Source organism: Cyprinodon tularosa, unplaced genomic scaffold (assembly GCF_016077235.1).
Source record: "Cyprinodon tularosa strain WSP-4 unplaced genomic scaffold, ASM1607723v1 ctg1102, whole genome shotgun sequence".
Lineage (NCBI taxonomy): Eukaryota > Metazoa > Chordata > Actinopteri > Cyprinodontiformes > Cyprinodontidae > Cyprinodon > Cyprinodon tularosa.
The window spans coordinates 208,582-228,733 of NW_024037897.1; the positions used below are offsets into that span (position 1 = coordinate 208,582).

Here is a 20,152-nt window from a genome sequence, read left to right on the forward strand (position 1 = left end):
CACGAAAGGGAAAAATTAAAGAGAATAGTTAGAAGTATAGGGCATGAATGGAATCTTAAAGGAATATTAGGAAATGAAGGAAACATAACAGATATTCATAAACTAAGGAAAGCATTGTTTTTGTATCTTAAGAATACAAAATTAAAAAATAGAATCTAATAGATGTGAAGTAACGCTGCTACACACTCATGTACAGTAGGTGGCGGTATGCACCTTAAAGTTGCTTGTGATCCGCCATAATAGAAGAGAAGAAGAAGAAGAAGAAGAAGGGCGTCCGGGGTGACTGGTCGAGGCAGAGCCGCTAGGACGCTTTCTGGAGGTCAGTACCCGGCTCAGGGTGGTCGGTGGGCGGCTGTGGGTGTGAGAAGAGGCGGCCTGCCGCGCTCTGACGGATGAAGCGGCTTTCAGTTGGAGCTGAATCGTTTCTAACACCTCTGCTTGCTGTTAGCATGCCGGCCGCTAGCCTCGTGAGAGCTAACCGCGGTGTGAGCTGAACTCCGAGGTCACCTGGAAAAAGCGGCCTCACCTGTCCGACCTGCAGCCGCTCTGGATGGCCCCCACCTGGGGAAGATGCTGGCTTAGCTTTAGGCCTCTAATTACATGTAAATAGCTTCGGTTGCTCTGCGGAGCTAACCGGCTAATTACATAACCTGACCGGTTAGCCCTGAAGCTAACCAGCCTCCCGGCGGAGGGATACACCGCACTACTTTACAGCCGGAGCGGTTTCAGCTGTTTAAACATCCTGAGCGGAGGAGTTTCTCAGCATTAATCAAAACTTTCATGTTCTGGAACTCATGACTCCTGAAAGGACAAAGTTACTGACAGTTAAACCGGCCAATAGGCGGGCCTCCTGTCCCACCACTAGCCAATCAGGTGGCCGGCTGGGCAGGCGGTGGGCGTGTCCACACAGGAGCGGAACCGAACACCAAGGTCAAAACACAGGAACTGCACTGGGCGGAGGGTCTGACGGGTCGGCAGAACCAGCATTAGCCGGGTCCTGTTACAGGGGAGCTCCCAGAACTTCCCAGAACCACAGCCTGTTTCCACACCGACCAGGACCAGACTCTGACTTCTACCGGACTCTGGCCCAGAACCTGGCAGATCCAGAACCTGGCAGGTCCAGAACCTGGCAGGTCCAGAACCTGGCAGGTCCAGAACCTGGCAGGTCCAGACCCCGGTAGGTCCAGAATCTGGCATGTTCACAGCAGTTAAGGGGAAGCAAAAACCTGGACAGGACGTGTTCAGAACCAGAACTTTATGACCAGACCGTCCTCGGTTCTGATGGAGACCTGATGGAGCTGGATCAGAACCATCAGCGATCGACTGCTGCTCCGGTCAGGGTGAATCTGGTTTCCAGCCGTCAGAGCCTGAGCGTAACCGAAGCAACTGGATCTTTGATCTGATTGGTTCTGAGACGACAAGGAGAGGAGCTGGAAAAGAAGCTGCTCCAGAACCTGCTCCTCCATGATGAAATGATCTGGTTCTACTGGGGGGTGGCCGAGCTTTAGTGCTTAGAGCAGTGCGCCGGGTCCCTGAGGTTCTGAGTTCAACTCCCACAGATTAAGATGAATAAAGTTCAGATTTATCCCCCTGACCCGTTCACCCACCACTGCAGAGTTCTGGTCCAGGCGTTCCACAGCCCCATTAGGTCCAGATCTAGATGGACCAGATGTGTTTGATGGAACATCTGGAGCCTCTAGAGTCGAAGCCTCAGACTGTAAACGGTTAAGCATCCATATGGATGTTCTGGCCCGGTTCATCCAACAGAACCTTCTTTATAGCTTCAAACTGGACCCATAATGCATCCTGGTGCTGACCCAGATGATCTGGACCTACTCTGTCATCCTGACCCGTTTAACCCAGTAAAACCCAGCTGCTCATTGGTGCAGAATGTTTCCAAGACCCGGAACAGTCGGGTTGGTTCTGTGCTTAGTTCTTCCTGAACAGGCGGGTTTCCAGGTAGATTGGAAACCTGTTCCTGGGTCCGTTTAGATCTTGGCTTCCATGCTTCCTCTTGGTTCTGGGTCTGGCAGATGAGAGCAGAGGCGGTTGGGTCGGGCTGCTGCAGGGGGCGGAGTCAACTAGAGGCTGAGAACCAAAGTGGCAGGAATGAACCTGGGTTGTTTCTGGTTGGATGTTGATGTTCAGGTCCAGCAGAACTCCTCACCTGGTTCCAGAGAATCCTGCAGAACTTTGCTTTAAATATTAAAGCCTTATTTTTCTCCTGCTGCCGTCTGACTCTGTGTCTCTCTCCCACAGTGGACGTTTGATTCGCCGTTTTCCTGTCCAGGCCCGGGTGGAGTCCATTTTCCCTCGTTTCTCTGAGGACGTCCGGACCGTCGGACCCATCGCCGCCACGGTGCGCGTGTGACGCTTTAAGGACTGCTCATGCATCGCTTAAGGACTTGTGCGGCGCGACTGCGTCCGCTCACCGCCTCGCAGGCGGCTCAGACTGTCGGCCAACAGCGGCCAATCACAGTTGCTAATGGAGTCGGCACAAGGACGTTTCGGCCAATCAGGTGCTACTCGACACCTGTGGCCTCTGAACCGTTCCTGAATGGGACGAGCTCCAACTATGTGGAGGAGATGTACTACGCCTGGTTGGAGAACCCAAAGAGTGTCCACAAGGTGAGCAGCGTGGCGCTCCCTGCAGGCGGAGGGATTCCAACAGATGAGCTCCTCAGACTGAGGTCCAGGAGCAAAGAATGAGTTTGGTTCTGAAGCTTTTAGTTCTGCTGGTTCTGAGAAACATGAGTCAACCAGGAGGCCTGGTGCTCCTGACCCGTTCTGGTACCGGAACTGGTCTGGTACCTGTTCTGGGTCAACTCCACCCTGAACATCAGAGCCGAGGATCTCTGGGTGCGGGTTTGAGGAGGTGACCCGTTGGTTCTGTCGTGTCTGCTAACTGAACTGTGAACAAACGGACATGTTCTGCTCAGTCCTTTGGTTCCGGAACCAGAACGCGACCCGGCTGCAGGCCATCAGAGCTGATGGTGTTTCAGGGGTCTGGGTGGTAAAGGAGACAGATGCTAAAATTAGCTGCATGTTTGTCTCTGCTGAGGCCACAGGCCCGCCACACCAGAACTGGTCAGGATCAGATTCCAACACATTCATTCTGGGCAGAACATTGATCCATAACAGCACCACACAGAGACGCTGTCAGGAGGCGGATTATGGCACCATGGCTGAGACCCGTCCAGCTTTTATTACCTGAACTGTCTCTACTTTAATGTCCCATCTGGTTCTGCTGGTCCTCCAGCCAGAGCCACCCCAGCTCTGGCTGGACTGTTTCAGTCAACCCTGAGTGGCCAAAAGTAATAAAATCAGATTTATTCACAGGAACTCTGGAAAATGACTACAGCAACGTTTAAAAACTGATCCATGGTGTAAAAAATAAATAATATACCTCTTAGTGGTGGAATTTGACCTTTAGAAATCTAACCTTAAGGACATCTGTCAGTGAGAACCTGGACAATCAAAACTCTTACTTTTAGAAATGTGACCGCTAGAACTTGGGCCGAGGAGTTTCTGACCGTTAAAACTCTTGTTAGAACTCTGACCTTTAGAACTCTGACCCAGACCCGGTTTCCTTCAGAACGATCCAGAACCCAGGTCCTTGTTTAAGTGGTTGTTCTGCTGAAGGAGACCAGATCTAGGGCTGCAACTAACGATTATTTTAAAAATCGATGAATCGGACGATTATTTTTTCGATTAATCGATTAATCGGACAAAAAATATTTTTTATATTAACCTCTTTATTCCAAAATAAACATTATAGACAGAACAAACAAGCACACAAGTACAGGTTGCTCATTAACTGTACTGGTGCAATATGAAAAATAAATGTTTGTGTTAAAACTACGCAAACTTACATGAGAAATGTAGCTGTACATCCACAAAATATAGGGTACTTTGTTTCATAAAGCGCAAAAAAAGACATTTTTGTTTTTAAAGCCCCTAAGGGGTTCAAACAATAGGCCCCCCCATTTCAACAAATGAGTTTTTTTTAGACTAGAAGAGTTCTGCCTTTTAAGACAGGAAAGTATAGCAGTTAAAGTTGCTACTTGAGAAAATACTGAACCATAGAGATAAAAATAGCCCTGTGATTCAAATTATAAATTGTATTTGGAATAAAAATGAGAGAACTAGGGGTGCTAAAACACACATCCTCCAAAGACAGATATTTACATGGGAATGTGGCAGATAATTAATTGACATATTACTGATCTTGCTGGATTTTATTCTGCTTTACTTCTATAAATTGCAGGATCATCTTTACTTTATCTTTGCCAGAAGATTTAAACTTTAAAAGCCTTGCCCTCATAATTTGCAAGTTAATTTATTTATAAAGTAAATGTAAACGCTGCTTAAGCTAATTCAAATGAAATTAAAAGTAAAATAAGTAGCCAACCTTATCACTGTCTGTAACCTACTAACACGGTAAGGAAAGCATCAGATGAGCTACCTGAGAAACTAACGTTACGTTTCCCCACTTTAAAACCAAACAAACATGGTGGTTCCGTGCCATGTTAATTTCTTTTGAAAAAAGTTGCATGTTATCACTTTTTTCGCTTTACAAAGCGCAGGCTATTTTAATTATTGTGATCAATTTGCGCCGTCAATCCCGGTGCATGCGCGCTTCATTTGCAGTCTGGACGCTGAGGCTCTGACTGAGAGGGACTCCTGCGGGAAAACGCGGTTGGGGTGGGGGAGGCGCCCCACGGCAGAGTAGGAATGATACATGCTTTCACGTAAGAGTCTCCAAAAGCCGCCAGTGACACCGAAAAAAGTCGCCAGATTTGTCGCTAGTCGCTTTTTTGAAAAACAGTCGCTGGAGGGGAATGAAAAGTCGCGGAGTTGGCAACACTGCACCTGCGGCGCTGACTCACTCTGCCGTATTTTTTTTTCTTCCTCTTTCAGTCAAGAGGCAGTGATGACGGCGCAGCGGATGACGCAATAATCGCGCGACACAACTAATCGATGATGAAATTCGTTGCCAACGCTTTTAAAAGTCGATTTTTATCGATTTTATCGATTCGTTGTTGCAGCCCTAACCAGATCATAAACACCTTTACTGGTCAAGCTTTCCCCATTGGAAACGCAGGCCTCTGATTGGCTGGAAACGCGGGCTAGGGATGCACGATATTGGGATTTTGGCCGATATCCGATATGCCGATATTTTAAAACTCATATAGCCGATAACCGATATCGATACTGATGTTAAAGCTGGACAAAAATAAGTAGTCATTGAAAATAGCAGTTTTGTTATCCATTTCTGACACTTTGAGAAATAATAAACTCAAATATATTTTCATATGCTGATATCAAATAGATTTTTAAAAACGCGGTATCGATCTATTTTACTTTCAAAATCTCGTGAAATTTCATCGTTCTGTTACAAACTCTCGTGATATTTTGCAAATTCTTGTGAGATTTTGTTAGTAAAATAGATCGATACCGCGTCAATGTATCAACATATAAAAATATGGCAACATTTGGTGAATTTTCGGGGGATTTCGTAGCATAACGATGACATATAGCAATATTTCATTAGTAAAAGAGATTGATATGGTGTTTTTAAATGGCAATATATCAGCATATGAAGATATTGGGATATTTTAATGTATCAATATTTTTTCCCTCGTCTTTAGAAGTTTTTAAGTCTGTAAAAAAGAAGTTTTTGAGGAAGAAGACTTTAGAAACTCAGAAGCTGATCAAATATCGGGTTAAATATCGGTGGGGTGGCCGATGTCCGATATTCATTTTTAAGGCCGATACCGATAGGGGACCGATTATATCGTGCATCCCTAACGCAGGCCTCTGATTGGCTGGAAACGCAGGCCTCTGATTGGCTGGAAAACAAACAGGGAGAGACTTTTAAAAGATTTGAACGATATTTGATATATTTCTGATTTACATAAAGGATCAATAGCAAATATCCCTCAACTTTCAACAGCTGAACTGGGTCGGCCAGAATCTGCTTTGCACTGGTGTTTAAACTGAATTCAGAGGAGGAGTGACCCAATCCCAGTAGGTACTGAACCGAGCCTTTAACCGGCCCCTCTGACCCAAACATCCATCACAGGAAAAGGAAAATAGAATCAGTATTAGAAAAGCCTCCATCCTAGAACTGAATCAGAACCACTTCAACCTAAACTGGTTTGATGTTGCTAGAAGTGTCCTGCCAGTCCTTCATCTCTGACCTCTCCTCTTCCTCTCCCTTCCAGTCGTGGGACGTGTTTTTCCGTAACGCCAACGCCGGTGCTCCTCCCGGCGCCGCCTATCAGTCTCCTCTGGGTCTGGCTGCGGCATCGGGCCTGGCAGCCCCACAGCTGTCCTCGCTGGTTGGAGCCCAGCCCAACGTGGAGAAGCTGGTGGAGGATCATCTGGCCGTCCAGTCCCTCATCAGAGCTTATCAGGTAGAAGATCACACCCCTCAGGGTCCTGGTCCGACAGAACAGGTTCCTGTCGGCTTCACTCGGGTCCAAACACCAGAACGGAACCTCTCTAACCGCCAATGAACGAGGGCGATAGGGTAGCGTGGAGTTCTGAGAACCAGAACCACAGGCTTGATTTCATGATCCATTGATAAACAGACCTGAACCAGATGAACTGGTTTGAGGAACTTAAAAACTCTGACCTTTGAACCTGAATTGATTTGGTTCCTATCAGCCTCGGCTGGACTTTGAGCTGGTTCTGCTGAGGAGGGAACCCAAGGAACTCTGCCTGTGGTTCTGGGACTCAGTAGAACAAAGAGCTATTCTGAAAAGATCAGCAAAGATGAAGATCTGCAGTGTTCATCAATATCTGAAGTTCCCCAATGATTCAGGAACAGAGAACCTGGTTATTAAACTAAAGACCGAAGGGTTTCTCTGAAGGTTCATCAACCAGGATCTGGTTCTGCAGAACTCAGATGGTTTCTTTTAAATCCAGAACCTCGGAGAGCAGATTCTGAAGAACAAACCTTAAATCAACTAAATGCACAGAAATAAGTTTGAAGCTCTGAGAATTTAGATGTTAGTTATTAAAAGTCTGAACTTCTGTAATTTAACAGTTGAAACTGAACCTAACCTGAACAGTCGGATGTCTTCTGTGGTTCTGAATATCCTCACAGGTCCTGGAGTGGCTGTAAAACACACAAAGTTTGGGCTTTATTTAGTCAGACTTACCTCAGACTTTATCATGAAACTAAAGGAAACTTCTGGTTTATTTTAATCTCGTCCTTAAAGTACGAAAGATAAGGGCCAGGCTAGAGATTTTTTTATTTATTTCGAAAATTAAAAAGAATAAAGTCATAACATTTTCAGAATAAATTCATAAAATTTCGAGAGTAAAGTCGTAGCGTTACGAGAGTAAAGTCGTAGCGTTACGAGAGTAAAGTCGTAGCGTTACGAGAGTAAAGTCGTAGCGCTAGGAGAGTAAAGTCGTAGCGCTAGGAGAGTAAAGTCGTAGCGCTAGGAGAGTAAAGTCGTAGCGTTACGAGAGTAAAGTCGTAGCGTTACGAGAGTAAAGTCGTAGCGTTACGAGAGTAAAGTCGTAGCGTTACGAGAGTAAAGTCGTAGCGTTACGAGAGTAAAGTCGTAGCGTTACGAGAGTAAAGTCGTAGCGCTAGGAGAGTAAAGTCGTAGCGTTACGAGAGTAAAGTCGTAGCGTTACGAGAGTAAAGTCGTAGCGTTACGAGAGTAAAGTCGTAGCGCTAGGAGAGTAAAGTCGTAGCGCTAGGAGAGTAAAGTCGTAGCGCTAGGAGAGTAAAGTCGTAGCGCTAGGAGAGTAAAGTCGTAGCGCTAGGAGAGTAAAGTCGTAGCGCTAGGAGAGTAAAGTCGTAGCGCTAGGAGAGTATAGTCGTAGCGCTAGGAGAGTAAAGTCGTAGCGCTAGGAGAGTAAAGTCGTAGCGCTAGGAGAGTAAAGTCGTAGCGCTAGGAGAGTAAAGTCGTAGCGCTAGGAGAGTAAAGTCGTAGCGCTAGGAGAGTAAAGTCGTAGCGCTAGGAGAGTAAAGTCGTAGCGCTACATGTAATAGAAAAATGAAAAAGTCAAAATCTCAAAAACATATCTGGAGTTAGGTCAGAACTCCAAACTGGGACCAGCAGCAGCTCCTTGTTCTGGACAGCTGACCTGCTGTAGGAAGATACTGGTCCCAGTATCAGCTCTCTGAGCTGCGATGGTTCCTCAGGTCCAATTGTCAAAGGTCCATCATGTAAAATGAGTGGACAGCAGATTGGAATAAATGCGACGCTCCTTTAGGTTCCTCAGGTCTTCCTCCTGCTGCGGGTCAGGTCCTCTAACTGTGTGTGGTTGTTCCGGGTGTGTTCAGGTGATGGGCCATCACAGCGCCCACCTGGATCCTCTGGGAATCAGCTGTGTGAACTTTGATGACGCTCCGGTCAATGCCGGCTTCCAGGACGTCGGTGAGAGCGCCGCGGCTGCAGCAGCACTCAGACTCTGGTGTTAATGTTGCTTTTCCCTCTCACCCACCCATCCCCCTCCTCTCTCCTTCCACCTTTAACCCATTAACGCTCTTCATCACCCCCACTCCCTGTCCTGCTCCTCTTCCTCCTGTCCTGTCCCGGGTGGGTTCTGTGCTGTTGTCGCCCCCTGTAGATCCGGGGGCACCATGTGGCCCAGTTGGACCCCCTCGGCATCATGGACGCTGATCTGGACTCGTGCGTTCCCACTGACATTATCACATCCTCCGACAAGCTGGGTGAGGACCCCCCCCCCAAAATATGAGGAAGTCTCAGTGTTTTCAGGTTCCCCCCTCCCTGTGTGAAACCTCTGGAACCTTCTTGAACAGGTAGCAGTTAGCAGGAACTTCTCCATCCTCTGGAGCTGGAATCGTTGCTCTACACTCTTTTCCCGTTTAGCGGATCAGAACCAGTCATGGTTTGGTCTCACTGGTTCAGCCTGAAACCAGCCAGGGTCCCACTGGGACGTCTGCTGCCCTCTAGTGGTGGATTTCAGACAGTTAGTTCTTCAGTTGCTTCCTGCGTGTTGGTGTTAGAAGATCTGCAGGAAGTTCCCAGTTTTTAGACTCGGCTGGCCAGTTGGATCCACCTTCACCACCAGAACCGCCTTGATTCTTTGAATCGATCCATTAAGATGCCAGAGAAGTTTGGGTTCATATTGCAGATGGTTCTGATGACGAGAGACAGAGCGGTTCTGTTGGACTGAGATCCACTGTCTGACCTGTGTGAAGATGGGTCCACTGGGTCGGCATTGATGCTCAGGCTTTGGATGGTTCTTGAAGGTCCAAAGTGAGGCAGCATAACATCCCCCACAGCATGGCTGCTGGGATGGAGCATGATGGACCCAAACTGGGATCCATCCATCTTGATTCTGGCTTTAATCCGATCCGGTACACCAACAGAACCGGTTCTGTTTAAAGCCTCTGACGATCACGAAGCAGAAGCTCCTGTCCCCAACAGAGGAGAGGAGCAGCTGAGTTAGAACCCAACCGGAGGGTAAACTGGTTCTGTTGGGAGTCGTCTCCTGGCAGGAGGACCTTCACACGGCCTCAGCAGTGAGATGCCTGCTGATATCAGCTAAACGCTGCTGGACTCTGACCCTCCTGTTGGTTTGGGCCAGAACCAGGAGCTTGGTTCTAGTTTATTCAATCTAGAAGTATGACTATAGATGCTGGTGTTTCCTGGGTCGGTGGGCCCGTTTCTCTCGATTGGTGGGCTGTATGTGCTGGTTCTGACCCGTTCATGTCTGCTGTCTGGTTCCACTGCTGTGGTTCTGGTGTCATATGGGTTTAGAAGAAGGACGGTCTGTTAGCTGATGGTCGTGTTCTGACCCGAACATCTGTCCTGGTTGGTCCAGAGAAAACCGAACCTCATGCCCTCCTGGTGAAGCAATCGGGCCCACAGGTCGACGGGTCAGAACAATGGGTTCTGACCCAGATGTTTCATCGTTGCTTTGGCTCCAGAACTTATTCTGTATCTGTTGTGAAATGAGTGCAGATGAACGGATCTGGGGATGAGCGTCACAGACACCAAAGATTTAAACCCAGAATAAACCCCTCAGACCTCCGGAGGTCTTCCTCATTCATCTTCACCCTGACGGACCAACAGGTACAGAATATTCATACTCCTGGAGTATTAGGTCATTGTTCACGTTGTAAACCCGTTCTAGATAATTAAGTCATAAAGTTGCTGGGCCGTAGTTAGGACTGTTTCTTTTAATCTTTAAAGAGTTGTCTCCCGGTCAGCACTGATCTTCAAAAACAGACTGAACCAAGACAGAAATCTGGTTTTATGTCAAAGTAACTAGAAACGGCTCAGACTTTACACGCCATGAACAAATCTGTGGCGTTCTGGTCGGGAATGAAGTCCGGATCAGCTGTTCTTTTCATGAATTATCATTGTGTGTATGTGGGATGTGGGTGGGGTCAGCTGCAGAGTCCTGCGTTGACCCGTGACTGAAGGGTCTCTGGTTCTGTGGCGCCGTAGAAAGGTGACAGTCTGGTTCCGGTTCATTTGGCGACTGAATCATAGCGAGTCCGCTGCTCCAGGAATTAGTCCAGTCCTTCCTGTGTGGTTCTGTTGGACCTGCTAACCCAGGCATGGTCTCACCCTCCTCTCTACACTGCGGGCCACAGCCAGAACCTGTCCTAACCCCACCCAGAGCGGCGCCGTCTGCTGGCCTTAGCAGTAGGTGGTGTGTAGGTCGGTGATGCGGAGGTTGATTAATGCTGTCTGGGTGTGTCTCCCCCTGCTGGCTGCCCTGCAGACCTGTTCCAGGAGCGTCTGAACCGGCTGACGGTCGGAGGTACGAAAAGCTCCGCTGCTGCTGCCTCTGTAGCTTCTACTGCTCAGGTTCTGGACCAAAGCCCGTCCTGACCCGGTCCGCCAGACTGCAGCTCTGCCCGGTCCAACACTCCGCTGTTCAATGTTTCTGTTTCCTAGAGAATGATCTAGAACCGGGTTTCATTTGGGTTCCTAAAGACTGAAATGGTTCTGGTCTCTTTTAAACGGGATGGTTTCAAACTTTTCACCACAGAACCATCCAGAACCTCTTCCCAGACCCGGTACAGGTCCTGGTTCTGCTCATCCAGGGATGCTGTTTAGCACAACAGCAGACAGGACGGTTCTGATCCATGACCCGGTAGAACCTGTGGGTTTTCCCCCTGATGGAAACGTGGGACTGCAGATGGAGGTTCGGACCGGGCCAGCTGTAGGTCCATGTTCTGTTGGTAGCTTCTAGCTGCTGGTAGCGCCCTGCTCTGTAGACCTTTGTTCATAACCCAAACCAAGTCCATCAGAACCGGCTTCTATCTGGGTCTCCTGCAGGTAGCCTGTCAGGGTTCGGCAGTAACTGGACCTTTTCTCCTCTCTGTTCTAGCAAACCCGCTTGTTCTAGAAGATTCTGACCCAGATTTAGTTTTTTAATCAGAACATAAGATAAATGAGACCGGTTCCTGGATCCAGTCCAATCATTTTTTAAGCTAACTTCCGGTTGGTTCCTTCACGGATCCGACTGAAACCCAGGAGTGGAGCTCAGTACGGTTCCCCTACAGTCAGACGCCTCCTCAGGACCCGGTTCTAAGATCAGCCTGAGTCCAACTCACCAGAACCCGGGGCTGAATCATCACTGTTAAAGTTCTACAAAGTTCTGATCCAATTTTGGTGCATAGAAGCAGAGATGGGTCTGCTGGACTCTGGTCCTCCAGGACTGGAGTCACCGTCCTGTGGGTGCAGAATGTCCCCCGTGGAGACGATCCGCGGCGCTGGGCAGAACCAGAACCCCTCTGAGCATCTGCTGATGCTCTGATGGAGAAGCTCCAGACGCGTTGAACAAGCGGGGAGAACGTTCTGGACTCAGACAGCTGCTCGGTTCCTGATCTCCTGGGCTCAGATGATCGTCGTCGGGTTCGGCTGTCCAGCAGTTTGTCGTCCAGCTTCCTATTTGCAGGCTGTAGAGCCTCCTGATTGGCTGAGGCTGCTGTGCTGGCTCTCTGATTGGCTGCAGCAGCTCTGGTTTCTTTCTGAATGAGAAGCTTGTTTGATGATGAGCTGAACCCACCCAGAACCGGCCCGGTCCACTTGCCTCCATCCGTATCCAGCATGGTAACGTCTCATCCAGCCATAGTAACGCCTTCATGCCATCACCTTGGTCAAGCAGCGTGTCATTTTGTTTTTGTCTCAACCAGATTTGGACCCGGCCTCTGAGACCAGAGCTGGAAAACATCCCAGGCTAATCTGACTCGCCAATCCCCGTTCCCATGGAAACCACTGGGACAAATTAGCCGGAGCACGTTGATCTTATTAGCTCCAGTTTTCCTGAGCTCTGGTCTCAGCTGGCTGCTGATGCTGTTTTCCAAATGTCCACAGTAGATGTTCCTAAAGATCAGCTGAGGGACCTGGAAGCTCCTGGCTGCTGATTCAGGAACATCTCACTGACTTTACTGGTCCACCTCAGGAGAAGCGATGAAAGCGGCAGACCGAGTCACTGCAGGTCCACTGATGGTCCTCCTGGCTCTGGTCCTCAGGGGACCCTGGTCTCCTGAACGTCTGAGTTTGCTGCTCCAAGTTGGTGATGTTTGAGAAACATTCTGGAGGTTTTGATGAAGAGAACCAGTCCAACCTTCATCAGACTAAGGAAGTTCTCACCATCAGAGGATTTAATGAGTCAGACGTTCCAGACAACTGTCAATCACCCAGAACCTTTTGACTGAGGTCCAAAACCCAGCAGAGAGCCGATGATTATATAAACCAGCCGGTTCTGGTTGAAGGAAACATCATCCATCTGTTCATTCCACCTCTACTGCTTCACCAATCACTGAAGGTGAGCCATGAATAGTTCGCCCTCTGCTGGTCGGAAGACGAAGTGTCACCAAACATGCAGATGTTGAAGGTCTCTGCAGACTGTAGGAGTTCTGGAGACACCCAGCTGAACTCAGATCAGACAGCTGTAGAGATCCAGAGCATTGGTTGGTGGAGCATGGTGGTGGAGGTGTTATGCTGTGGGCCTGGCTGATAATAGAGCAGCTTGTAAAGCAGGACTCTGAACTGGATGTTTCCAAATGATCTGCCTCCTGCTGAGGCGGCATCTCTCTCCGTTAAAACACGGAGCTGGTTTTTATCCAGCTCAGCATGTTTTTCATCTCCTGAAGGAGAACCTTGATCTTCCAGAACAAGCAGCAGCTGCAGAGGCTCTGCTCCACCTCAGAAGATCCTGGGCGTTTGCTCGGGCCTCTCAGTAATGGGCTTCATGCAGGGATGAGCTGCTGGCTTCAGAACCTGTGGAGAAAAACCATCAGAGTTCATGATGGAGCAAAGATGTTAAAACCTGAAGGTCACATAAGATCGGAGGTTCTCGATCCGATCAGAGAGCCTCTCTTTGTTCCTCTCCTGATGGTGGGCTGTGTGTGAAGACCTGCTTCCTGTGAGCAGCTGATTGGCTCTAACCTCCTGTTTTAACTCTTCCTCTGTCCGTCTGTCTTGGTCTGATCTTCGTCTCTAACATCTCCATCTTCAACCTTCTGTTTCCTGCAATCTTCCTCACTTCCCTCATCTTGTGTCTTTTCATCTTCCTCCTTGCTTCCTGTCCCTCTCCCTCCTTTGCATCATGGGACATGTAGGGTTCTACGGTCTGGACGAGTCGGACCTGGACAAGGTGTTCCGGCTGCCCACCACCACTTTCATCGGTGGCTCAGAGTCGGCGCTGCCGCTGAAGGAGATCATCCGCCGCCTGGAGGTAAAGAGCAGGTGGTGCTGGGGGGTGGTGTGGGCAGTTCGGTTGGTCTCAGAGGAGCAGGTGAAACTCGTGATGAGGAACTCTTCCTGCTGCGGCTGACCCGGGCATGCGTTTGTCCCCAGATGGCGTACTGTCAGCACATCGGCGTGGAGTTCATGTTCATCAACGACCTGGAGCAGTGTCAGTGGATCCGACAGAAGATTGAGACCCCAGGAGTGATGCAGTTTACCCTGGAGGAGAAGAGAACGCTGCTGGCTCGGATGGTTCGCTCCACCAGGTAAGCCCCACCTTCAGTCCGTTAGAGGAGAAGCAGGGTGGAGCTGTGGCTCATCTGATCGTCTGTGTGGTCAGGTTTGAGGAGTTCCTTCAGAAGAAGTGGTCTGCAGAGAAACGGTTTGGACTGGAGGGATGCGAGTCTCTGATCCCAGCTCTCAAGACCATCATAGATAAATCCTCGGAGAACGGAGTGGAGAACGTCATCATGGGCATGCCTCACAGGTAAAAGCTTCAGGGAGAGGATGATGGAGACATCAGGGTTTAAGTGTTTCCAACGGGACCTTCTTGACCCAGAGAAGGTTTCTAAGGTTTAACTACAGCTACCTGAGAAACCTGTGGTGTGTCTCACTTTAATCATGTCTAGAATGGAGTTGGAAATCAGAGCCAAGACTTCCTTTAAAAAAATTGTTGGGATTTAATCCAACATAGAAGTTAAAGGTTAAAATCAAGATACTCAAACAAAAAACGTGTTCTTTAGCATTCCTTAAAGCACAGAATCTTCCCCTTACATTAAATGTTTTCAGCACCACCCTCTCATGGTCATCCAGGATATTTAGAATCAAGGAATATGCAATAATATGCAAAAGATGATTTAAGGTTCTGTGTTCTGCAATATTTTTTTTTCCGTTTGTGCAGGAAAATTCTTCCCAGATTAGGCAGATGGCCTTTACCAAAGATCTCCTCATTCAGCCCTCTTCTAAATTAGATTTTTTGGATTTCCATGCCACTATCCTTCTCAAGGCCGCTCCTCCATATCCCAAAACCATGACAAGCATTCAGACTTAGTAAAGATAGCCTAGGATTGTGGAAAAATACACTAGACAAAGGCCGTAGCTTAACTGTTGGGCTGTTACAGACAGCTCTGGATAGCAAAATTCCCCTTATGACATCATAAAGGGAATGCTTTTCCAACAGCATTTCAAGAAAAGGCAATAATAGAAGCAAATGTTTTTTTTTATTTTTTTTTATTTGTGAAACTCATAAAAAAAGCTTAAAGACACTTGACTGTTACGAAAATGTTTATAAAGTGAATTTTGCATAATATGTGGCCTTTAAAAGTTGTTAAAAATTATCTACTACAATGAAAACTGCTTGAGAGCTTGGGTGAATTAAACTAAAAAGTTCTTAAAAATGGTAAAACAAGACAGGATTATGCAGACCTGTTATTTCTTCATGACTGAGGCTAAAAACAGGTCCAGAGAAGGAAGATAAGAGTGAGTAGGTCTGTAAACGTTTTAAGGCTGAAATAATTCAATCCAGTGGTTATAGAATGGTTAAAATCTTCTCTTCCTATCATCTTTTTCTCAAATGATTTTATTTTCCCCTCATCTTTTCATCTCTCCACTTTCAGGGGTCGGCTGAATGTTCTGGCGAATGTGATCCGTAAAGAATTGGAGCAGATCTTCTGCCAGTTTGACTCAAGGCTGGAAGCTGCTGATGAGGTACTTAAATGGTTACAGTACACAGCGGGGGTCAAAAAAGTTTGGTTGTTTGTTTTTTTTCAGTTCAGTGTTGGGTTTCAGTTGGGTTTTTTTTTGTGATAGTTGGTTGATATATTGATTCTTTCCTCAGGAGGAGATGCTTCTGCCGTTTATATTCATGCTCATTAGAACACACACTTGTCACTGCTAAAAATGCAGCTGACTGTAAACAATGAAGCGTTGGTTCTCCTCAGGGCTCTGGAGATGTGAAGTACCATCTGGGGATGTATCATCGTCGGATCAACAGAGTGACGGACCGGAACATCACCCTGTCTCTGGTGGCTAACCCGTCTCACCTGGAGGCCGTTGACCCTGTGGTTCAGGGAAAAACCAAAGCCGAGCAGTTTTACTGCGGAGACACCGATGGAAACAGGGTAAGTCTGAGAAGAAACGCTCTTCAGGAAGTACCTGCATCCCTGACCATAATGAGACACTCAATCCGACCCGAAATAAAACAGCTTATCAGTCAGAACCTCGGTCCCCATGTTCGGTGTGCAGGTGATGTCCATTCTGCTGCACGGAGACGCAGCCTTCGCAGGTCAGGGCATCGTCTACGAGACCTTCCACCTGTCTGACCTGCCGTCCTACACCACCCACGGCACCGTCCATGTGGTGGTCAACAACCAGGTACCCTGTGGAGTCACTGCTGGGCTGGAGGTTAACTTCTCAGAGGCTAACCGTCCCAATTCTGGGTGCAGATTGGTTTCACCACCGACCCCCGCATGGCCCGCTCGTCTCCGTACCCGACTGACGTTGCTCGGGTCGTCAACGCCCCCATCTTCCACGTCAACGCAGACGACCCTGAAGCAGTCATCTACGTCTGCAAGGTGGCTGCAGAGTGGAGGGCCACCTTCCACAAAGACGTGGTGGTCGATCTGGTGAGTGTTTATTCTGCTTCCTGTAAGGGACCCGCTGCTGCCCCCCTGTCCTAACGTGTCCCCCTGTCCCCAGGTGTGTTACCGCCGAATGGGTCACAACGAGATGGACGAGCCGATGTTCACTCAGCCGTTGATGTACAAACAGATCAAGAAGCAGAAGCCAGTTCTGCAGAAATACGCAGAGAAGCTGATCGCAGAAGGAGCCGTGAGCCGACAGGAGTATGAGGTAAAAGATGGAGCCCGGAACCCTGAACAAGAGGATCAGTGCTTTGTTTGCCTATGCAGAACAAATGATCCGTCTTCAGGTCCAGTCAGTAAAACATCAGAACCTTTTGATGTGTGCAGGAGGAGATCGCCAAGTACGATAAGATCTGTGAGGAGGCGTACGCTCGCTCTAAGGATGAGAAGATCCTGCACATCAAGCACTGGCTGGACTCGCCATGGCCCGGTGAGCAGGTTCCCGATAGCGGAACCAGAACTTTGCTTCTACAGTCTGTCCTTCTGCTGCTGACCTAACGATTGTCCTCCTCAGGTTTCTTCACTTTGGACGGACAGCCCAAGTCCATGAGCTGCCCGTCCACCGGCATCTCTGAGGAGAACCTGAACCAGATCGGCCAGGTGGCGTCCTCCGTCCCCGTAGAGGACTTCACCATCCATGGAGGTCCGACCCGCATAGATGGATTAAACGGCTTTGCTGAACGGAACCAGCGATAAACTGACTCTGTTATCGTTGGATCAGGTCTTAGTCGTATCCTGAAGAGCCGAGGGGAGATGGTCCGGAACCGGACCGTGGACTGGGCCCTGGCTGAGTACATGGCTCTGGGGTCTCTGCTGAAGGAGGGGATCCACGTCCGTCTGTCGGGTCAGGATGTGGAGCGAGGAACCTTCAGGTGAGCAAAAGTTCTAGATGAAGCCTGATCAGGACACTTCCACAAGGTCCATTTCACCTGGCAGTATCCCAGTGGATCAGGTTCTGCCCCTGTCTGAGCTCTCTGGCGCCGCCTGCCTGGTTCTGGCTGGGTCCAGAATGTTTTCTGAGCTTCTTGTCTCCTCTCAGCCACCGTCATCACGTCCTCCATGACCAGAACGTGGACAAGAGAACCTGCATCCCCATGAACCATCTGGCTCCGGACCAGGCGCCGTACACCGTCTGCAACAGCTCGCTGTCCGAGTACGGAGTTCTGGGTCAGTTCTGTTCCTCTGAGGTTCTGTTGGGCTCTTCCTCTCAGCCAGGTTCTGAGCCGGTTCTGCTTCTCTGCAGGCTTTGAGCTGGGCTTTGCCATGGCGAGCCCGAACGCTCTGATTCTGTGGGAGGCCCAGTTTGGAGACTTCCACAACACGGCGCAGTGCATCATCGACCAGTTCATCTGCCCGGGTCAGGCCAAGTGGGTCAGACAGAACGGCATCGTCCTGCTGCTGCCGCACGGCATGGAGGGCATGGTGAGGCTGCCGCACACCCGTACAGAACCGGGCCTGGACTCCGTGTCCTGACGCTCTGTTTATGCCCACAGGGTCCAGAACATTCTTCGGCTCGACCTGAGAGGTTCCTCCAAATGTGCAACGATGACCCGGACGTGATGCCCGTAAGGCCCTGTGTGAAGCAGAACCAGTCTGCCAGACCGGGTCTCTGTGTTCTAACTGGTTCTGCCTGGTTCTGTCCCTCAGAAACTAGGGGAGGACTTTGCGGTCCGGCAGCTCTACGACTGTAACTGGATCGTGGTGAACTGCTCCAGTCCAGGAAACTACTTCCACGTTCTGAGGAGACAGATCCTGCTGCCCTTCAGGAAGCCGGTACCCTCCAGAACCTCCACTTCGTTATGGGCTTTTATTTTGAAAGGAGGTGATTTATTGAACTTCCTCTCTTTTCTTCAGCTCATCGTCTTCACTCCCAAGTCTCTGCTGCGTCACCCTGACGCCCGGTCCAGTTTCGACGGGATGCTGCCGGGTAACGCTGCCGCACATGTTTCTGATGGTTGAGGTGTTTTCCCAGACTGACCTTCGGCGCTCCTCCTCTTCCTCCCTGTGTGCAGGAAGCCACTTCCAGAGGGTGATCCCAGAGGACGGGCCGGCGGCGGAGCGGCCGGAGGCGGTGAGGAGGCTGATCTTCTGCACAGGAAAGGTTTACTACGAGTTGACCAAAGAGAGGAAGAAGAGGGGCCTGGATGAGACGGTGGCCATCAGCCGCATGGAGCAGGTACCAGAACCCACCCAGGGACAGACACTCGGCACCAGAGCAGGTCTTTAGCCCCGCCTCCTCTCTCTCTCTCCCTCCTGCAGCTCTCCCCGTTCCCGTTCGACCAAGTGAAGGCGGAGTTTGAGCGTTTCCACAACGCCGACCTGGTGTGGTGTCAGGAGGAGCACAAGAACCAGGGTTACTACGACTACGTGAAGCCTCGCATCCGGACCACCATCAACAAGGCCAAGAACGTCGGGTAACGAGCAGCCCCGCCCCCCTCCAGGTACGGCCCGACCGCGCCCCGCATCCTCTGACTCCGCCCTCTTTTTGTCTCAGGTACGCCGGCAGAGACCCGGCTGCAGCTCCGGCCACAGGAAACAAGAACACCCACCTGATGGAGCTGCGGCGCTTCCTGGACACGGCCTTCGACATGGACGCGTTCAAAGACCAGCAGTAGAGCGGCCCCGGGGCCCACTCTGACCCACCCCCCTCCACCCGGTTCCACTGTTTCTGACACTACAGCAGCTTTCACTGAGGGCTGAGTTTAACCCGACGGTCCGATAGAGCGGACCCTAAACTCGCGCTGATGACGCTTTGATCGCAGTTTCCTCGAAAATCCAACGAACGTTGGAGTCCGACTCCGTCACATCAAACAGGGCGTGTTTGTTGGGACGGACCCGGCCTCCACACACACACACACACACACACACACTCCAGCTGCTGGTCAGAGTGGCGCCTCCCATCTTCCCTCCTCTCTACTCCACATGTTCAGTCATAGGATCAGAGCTTTCTTCTTCTGCAGGAATCATTTTTCTTTTAGCGTTTGAAGCAGCAGAGCTCAAAGGGACGTAGGCTGACCTTCACAGCAGGTCTTCTTCTCATTAAGGAAAACTTGTAATTAGTTGCCATGGTAACGCTTCTCTCTGAGATTTTATGGTTTTATTCTGTGGGTACGTTTGGGATGAACCAACCACACGCACTGCTGATGAATCATTTATCCCCCCCTCCCCCTCATCGCGGGCGGGCGCTTATCTCGTGCCAAAAAGCTCCGCAGCAGAAGGTCCACCTCCCTCTGGTGTTTCTGCGTCGCAGCTGAACTGTCGGCAGGAAATGGATGAAGCGTCGGCTGCAGTTCTGAGCTTCTGAGAGAAAAAAAAATCATTTATTTATTTTCATATTAGGGGATTGAAGTCTGCTGCGTTATTATGCTTCATTCAATAAAGAGTTCTGTACTGAAGAACCCGGCCTGGTTCCTGTCTCTGCATCCTATACATGTGGTTAATAATATAATTGAACTTTACTGATCTCACACTCGGGAATATTACCTCTGCATTTAGCAGCCCTGCATTATTTTTAATAAGATCAATCTTATTTATAAAGAATCCCATAAAATCATTGCTGCTAAGAGCAGGTGGAATGGACGGTTCAACAGAGCTATGGCTCTGGGTGAGTTTGGCAACTGTATTAAAAAGAAATCTAGGATTATTCTTATTCTCCTCTATTAATGAGGAGAAGTATGCTGCTCTTGCTTTACAAAGGGTCCTCTTATACAGCAGTAAACCATTTTTCCAGACTAGGAAGGACTCCCGCAGGCCTGTGGAGCGATATTTTCTCTCCAGTTTCCTAGCATTTTGCTTCAAAGTACG

General features: G+C 49.3%; 1 protein-coding gene across 4 annotated transcripts; it reads left to right on the top strand.

Moving 5' to 3' along the window:
- Positions 1–254: 254 nt before the first annotated feature.
- Positions 255–19,192, top strand: ogdha (oxoglutarate dehydrogenase a). 4 transcript variants are annotated; one of them, XM_038297522.1, is made up of 24 exons: positions 255–319; positions 2,260–2,628; positions 6,228–6,419; positions 8,312–8,405; positions 10,729–10,767; positions 13,580–13,695; positions 13,818–13,972; positions 14,047–14,193; positions 15,323–15,413; positions 15,647–15,826; positions 15,951–16,079; positions 16,151–16,330; positions 16,404–16,556; positions 16,676–16,778; positions 16,863–16,991; positions 17,070–17,220; positions 17,388–17,515; positions 17,592–17,770; positions 17,842–17,913; positions 17,996–18,121; positions 18,203–18,275; positions 18,361–18,524; positions 18,608–18,762; positions 18,843–19,192. In XM_038297522.1, the coding sequence occupies exons 2-24, from the start codon at positions 2,389–2,391 to the stop codon at positions 18,961–18,963; spliced, it is 3,117 nt and encodes a 1,038-aa protein (XP_038153450.1). In that variant the 5' UTR covers positions 255–319; positions 2,260–2,388; the 3' UTR covers positions 18,964–19,192. The 4 variants fall into 4 exon arrangements, with proteins under 4 accessions (XP_038153450.1, XP_038153430.1, XP_038153442.1 ...); XM_038297502.1 differs by lacking the exon at positions 8,312–8,405 and adding an exon at positions 8,599–8,701 and having other exon boundaries at positions 18,843–19,191; XM_038297514.1 differs by lacking the exon at positions 10,729–10,767.
- Positions 19,193–20,152: the final 960 nt, after the last annotated feature.